Source organism: Micromys minutus (genome assembly GCF_963924665.1).
Source record: "Micromys minutus genome assembly, chromosome: 3".
In the NCBI taxonomy this organism is placed as follows: Eukaryota; Metazoa; Chordata; class Mammalia; order Rodentia; family Muridae; genus Micromys; species Micromys minutus.
The window spans coordinates 29,740,001-29,746,301 of record NC_137972.1 but is presented as its reverse complement, the minus strand read 5'-3'; the positions used below and the strand labels follow the sequence as shown (position 1 = coordinate 29,746,301).

General features: G+C 40.6%; 1 protein-coding gene across 1 annotated transcript; it reads right to left on the bottom strand.

The window, feature by feature from the left end:
• Positions 1 to 523: 523 nt before the first annotated feature.
• Positions 524 to 1,456, bottom strand: LOC308419185 (olfactory receptor 6C75-like; the record flags this gene model as incomplete). Its single annotated transcript, XM_080914807.1, has 1 exon — positions 524 to 1,456. One exon carries the CDS (start codon positions 1,454 to 1,456, stop codon positions 524 to 526), a length of 933 nt encoding a protein of 310 aa, XP_080770933.1.
• Positions 1,457 to 6,301: the final 4,845 nt, after the last annotated feature.

The following is a 6,301-nucleotide window of genomic DNA, read 5'->3' as shown; positions in this document are numbered from 1 at the left end:
CATTGGACATGTGTTTGGGGTGAGGATCTAGCCTGTCTCAGGTTGCACAGAAAACCATGTGCAACTACTATAGAAGCTGCTATATTGGGTCTAGGCCTGCAAGCATTGAGGTGGGACATGGGCAGTCTGGAGTCGAGGAGGTGGGTGTGGAAGCTGAATTTCCAGAGCTGGGCCTGGGACTACTGGGATGGCAGGAGCAGGGCTCGTTCTGAGACTCACTGGGCAACACCATACAGAGATGTGTGTTCAGAGCTAGGCCCAGGAACATGAACATGGCTTAGCCTAAGAAACAGAGAAGCTCTGTCTTGAAAAGCCGAAACACAGGTACAAAGGTAAAGTTGATTGAAATATGTGGAACAGGCAAACACACTACATTAAAATGTATTTTACAAGGTAAGAAACATCTGCATTTTTTTTGGAGTTACTAACAGGGAAGGTTTGTGAATTCTGTGACTCTTAAGTGTTTATGATTAAAATGGAGAAAACATAATTTCTGGACAAGTGAAGAACATGTGACCCTTTTCTATCCCGATATTTTTATTCTGCACAGAGTCTCCCTCAGAGCCTGGTGGACCTGCTTGTTTCGCAGGGTGTAGATGACAGGGTTCAGAAGGGGTGTCACTACCGTGTTCACAAGAGCAGCCTCTCTGTTGGACTCAAGCCTACTTGTTTGCCTTGGTTTCACATATATAAACAAACAGCTGCTGTACATCAGAGAGAGGACGATGAGGTGCGATGAGCAGGTAGAGAACGCTTTCTGTCTCTCCTTGGCCGACGGGAGACGCACCAGCATGACTACTATGTTGCTGTATGCTGTGACCGTTATGGTCAGGGACGAGAGAAGGATTATAAAAAGCAGGGCAAACGCCAGATCATCAGCTGATCTGGTGTCAGAGCAGGAGAGGTAGATCAGAGGGCTGAGGTCACAGAAGAAGTGTGGGATGACATGGGGGCCGCAGAAGGATAACCGTGATACCGTCACTACTAGCCACGTGATCAGGGTAAAGGCCACAACAAGGCAGGCCATGGTTAGGATGATGCAGGTCCTCAGGTCCATGATGGTAGGATAGTGCAGAGGCTTGCATATAGCCACACACCTGTCCACTGCCATCACAGCTATGAGAAGAAAACCAAATGCCCCAATAAATAGAAAGACGAAGGCTTGTATGAAACAGGCAGCAAAGGAAATTGTTTGTTTCCCTAAAAGAAATATAACCAGCAACTTGGGAATCACAGTGCTCGTAAAACAATACTCCGCAAAGGACAAAACACCGAGGAAGAAGTACATGGGGCTTTTCAGACGGGCACTGGTGCAGACAATGGAGACGATGAGGACATTTCCAGTGATGGAGGCCATGTAGGCAAGCAGGGTCAGTGAGAAGAGAAGCCTGCCCAGGTGCTGGGCAGCAGGGAATCCCTCCAGGATAAATTCCTGGACAGCTGTCCCGTTTTCCATTCCCACTGTCAGAGACAACTTATGGTAAAGAGATCACAGATAGCCAGAGGTGTTCTCACAGTGCACACAATGAGGTCATTCAGCAGCCTGTTCAAGGTGTGGTGAAGACAGAATTTTGGCATGGGCCTGTGTGTTCCTGAGTTTAACTATAGTATCAGAATAATTGGCATATTATTCTTTGGTCCGGACATTGCTGTCACTACCCTCACCACCTACATTACTATACTGGCCACCTGACGTTAGTGATTCTCTCTGTCCCCACAATATTATGAGTATTAGGTTCCTGACCCTCCTGTGTCACCTGGAGGAGAGATCAAAGCTTTCAGAGTCTCAGAAATATTAAAGCCTGCACTCTAAGTGGGCCTTCCTGAAATCTGAAATTTCTGGTGCTTCTCAATATTATGACAATGTATTTTTAGTGCAGCCCATTTATGTTTGTTTATTCTTACTTTAACTGTGTGGAGGGATGTATACGGGGGAAAGAGGACAATTTGTAGGAGTCAGTTTCTTCTTGTACCCTCTGGGTCCTGGAGATCAAATTCATGTCCTCAAGCCTGGTGCCAACTACCTCAACTTGCTGAAGTAATATTCTCTGTAGGAGAAAATGTCCAACTGACAGTCTCCCAAAGCCATGTGAGAGCTACACTCCACTGACACTGCTTTCTCATTGTTCAGGTAATAGTACATAATGTTGACCTAAGGGCAGAGTGGCTCCTACATCTGTTTCAAAATGACCATATATCATAAAGGCACTGAGATGACCATGCACAAAGGACCTCACCAGAATAGTGTAAAGCAAAGATGTGAGTTTGTTTTTCTGGGATCCATCTTAGCACCTAAGAGGATACTGATGGATATTTTTCACAGCAGGAACTAAATAGGAAGAATGATCCAGACACATTACACTACCTCCTAACTCATTGCAACTTTATCATTCTGTCTTCCATCTTGTCTGAGGGTCCAGTTTCTGAGAGAAGGCTGGAATATGTGTCTGTCCCACACTGTCATAGCCAAGGTCTGGGTGCACTGCGCACTTTCCTTCATGCTTCAGGACCTGCAGAGTCGCCTACAAAACAAGCCAGCATGCTGCTCACCTCTCTGCTGCGCATCTGGCCTTTCTTCCACATCAATTTCTCCTTTGTAATCCCACAGAACTTAGTGCAAAATAGGCTCAGTTGGATTCTACTGAGATTGAATGTCTTCAAAAACACAAGTCTAATATGTCTTTGATGATTTCTCCGCAAGAATTTGGTCACTAGCATGATGTCCCTAGGCAGGGAACGGGGTTCTCTCAGAGCTTGTTAAAAGTGAAGGGCTAGAAGAGAAATGTTATGGGCTCCCTAGAGACATCTAATTGGTCATCTTTGAAAACAAGAATTGTTGGTAGAATACTGTGTTTCCTGTCTGGGGTGACATACTGTCTTTTGCTGGGATACTTTACATGGATTTTCTAAGGGTTTCTCAGACCTCAACTTGGACATTTCCTATTTATTTGAGGTCAAAGTTCAGCTTCACATTTTTTACATGTAGTGTGTATACTGAGACAGAGCAATGTAGCTAGATGCAAATACGTGATCATAAATAATTGCTATTAACCCTTTGTTTTTGTCAGGCTTGTGGAGAAGGTACAGAATGGAGATATATGGGAGAGAGTTTATTTAACCTTCATCTGTCCACCTATGTATGGGATAAATGTTTCATTATGTTTTAAATTAATTGAATTTTTAAATGTATGTGAGGGCACCAGCTGCTGGTGCTTTTATCAGCAGGGCATTTTCTTTGCCTCCATAATGAGGGAAATTTAATTCCTTATTTTCCATAGAGATAAAGGGGAGGCCAAGGTTTTCCTGACATCTGAAGCCTGCCTAATCTTTAAACAAATATACAATCTGTATAATGCTGTGAAGAGACACCTCGAAAACAACTCTTACAAAGGAAAAAATTAGTTAAGGCTGGTTTACAACTTCAAAGATTTAGTTCATTATGATCATGGCAGAACCCATGGCAGTGCATATATATGAAGATACGTAGCAAAGTGCTTCTACATACTAGAGAAAAATGGTTCCTCATCTCCCCATACTTGTCTTATTTCACTTACTATAATATCTAGGTTTATTCAGGCCACTAAACATGATATAATTATATCTTGGTGGCTGACTAAAGGATCAGTGTATGCATCTAAAATAAGTGAATCGCCTTATAATTCACAGGTGTAGGTGGTAGACATTACTGTAAATGGCATGAGCCTGAGTTTGTTTATATGGTGGATTACATTGATGGATTTCCTTATATTAAACCATCCCTGCATCACAAGGATGAAGCCTACTTGGTCATGATGAATGATTGTTTTAATGTGTTCTTGGATTCGGTTTGCAAGGATTTTGTTGAGTATTTTTGCATCAATGTTCATAAGTGAGATTGGTCTGAAGTTCTCTTTCCTTGAAGGGTCTTTGTGTGGTTTAGGTACGAGGGTTATTGTAGCCTCAAAAAATGAGTTAGGTAGTATTCCATCTGATTATTACTTTTGGAATAGTTTGGAGAGTATTTGTGTTATATCCCCAATAAATGTCTGATAAAATTCTGCACTGAACCCGTCTGGACCTGGGCTTTTTTTGGTTTGGAGACTTTTGATGACATCTTCTATTTCTTTAGGTGTTATAGGGTTATTTAGATGGTTTACTTGGTCCTAGTTTAACTTTGGGATCTTGTATCTGTCTAGGAATTCGTCCATTTCCTCCAGATTTTCCAATTTTGTGGAGTATAAGTTTTTGTAGTAGGATCTGATGATTTCTTGAATTTCCTCAGTTTCAGTTGTTATGTCCCCATTTTCCTTTCTGATGTTGTTAATTTGTATACTCTCTCTTTGCCCTCTAGTTAGTCTTGCTAGGGGTTTATCAATCTTGTTGATTTTCTCAAAGAACCAACTCTTGGTTTTGTTGATTTTTTCAATGGTTCTTTTTCATTCTATTTGATCTATTTCTGCCCTAATTTTGATTATTTCTTGCCGTCTACTCTTTTTGGGTATATCTGCTTCCTTCTGTTCTAGGGCTTTTAGCTGTGCTGTCAGGTTGCTGATGTGAGCTCTCTACAGTTTCTTTTTGAAAGCATTTAGGGCTATGAGTTTTCCTCTCAGTACTGCTTTCATTGCATCCCATAGGTTTGGGTATGTTGTGTTTTAGTTTTCGTTGAATTCTAGAAAATACTTAATTCCTTTTTTTATTTCTTCTTTGACCCTGCTATCGTTTAACAGAGAGTTGTTTAGTTTCCATGTGTATGTGGGCTTTTTGTTGTCTTCGTTGTTGTTAAAGATCAGCCGTAGACCATGGTGATCTGAGAGAATGCATGGGAGTATTTCAATCATCTTATATCGATTGAGGCTCGCTCTGTGTCCAATTATGTGGTCAATTTTCGAGAAGGTGCCATGGGGTCCTGAGAAGAAGGTGTATTCTTTTACTTTAGGATAATATGTTCTGTATATATCTATTAATTCTAGTTGGTTCAAAGTCTCTTCTAGTTTTGTAGTGTCCTTGTTCAGTTTCTGTTTCCATGATCTGTCCATTGGTGAGAGTGGGGTATTAAAGTCTCCCACTATTATTGTGGAAGGTGAAATATATTTTTTGAGCTTTAGTAGGATTTCTTTCATGAATGTGGGTGCTTTTTTTATTTGGAGCATATATGTTAAGTATTGAGAGTTTCTCCTGACCGGTTTCCCCGGTAATGAGTAAAAAGTGTCCTTCCTTATTCTTTTTGATAACTTTTGGTTGGAAATTTCCTTTATTCGATATTATAATAGCCACTCCAGCTTGCTTCTTGGAACTGTTTGCTTGGAAGTTTTTTTCCCACCCTTTAACTCTGAGATAGTGTCTGTCTTTGTCTCTGAGATGAGTTTCCTGTATGCAGCAAAATGCTGGATTTTGTTTATGTATCCAGTCTGATAGCCTATGTCTCTTTATTGGGGAGTTGAGACCATTTATGTTAATAGATATCAAGGAATAGTTGTTTCTGTTTCCTTCCATTATTGCTTTTTTGGGTTGAGTTGTGTTAGTGTCTTTTTCTTCTTTTAGTTTTCTTGTTTAGGAGTTTTCTTGTTTTTTACTAGGCTGTATTTTCCCTCATTGTATTGGGTTTTCCACCTATAATTCGTTGTAGTGCTGGGTTTGTGGTCAGATATTGTGTAAATTTTGATTTGTCTTGAAATATCTTCATCCCTCCATCGATGGTGATTGATAGTTTTGCTGGGTATAGCAGCTTGGGCTGGCACTTTTGTTCTCTTAGGGTGTGTATGATGTCTGTCCAGGCTCTTCTAGCTTTTATAGTCTCTGTTGAGAAATCGGGTGTGAGTCTGATTGGCCTGCCTTTATATGTTACCTGACCTTTTTCCCTTACTGCTTTTAGTATTCTTTCTTTGCTTTGGGAATTTGATGTTTTTACTATTATGTGCCGGGTGGTATTTCTTTTCTGGTCCAACCTTTTTGGAGTTTTGAAGGCTTCTTTTATGCTCGTGGTCATCTCATTCTTGAGGGTAGGGAAGTTTTCTTCTATGATTTTGTTGAAGATATTTACTATGCCTCTTAGTTGATATTCTTCTCCCTCTTCTATTCCTATTATCCTTAGGTTTGGTCTTCTCATTGTGTCCTGGATTTTCTGGACATTTTGGGTTAGGAGCTTTTTGTTTTTTGCATCTTCTCTGGCTGTTTTGTCTATGTTTACAATGTTGTCTTCTGCCCCGGAGATTATCTCTTCCATCTCTTGTAATCTTTGGAAATGCTTGCTTCTGTGATTCCTGATTTCTTTTTTAGGTATTCTACCTCTAGGGTTATCTCTTTTTGTGTTTTCTTTATTGTA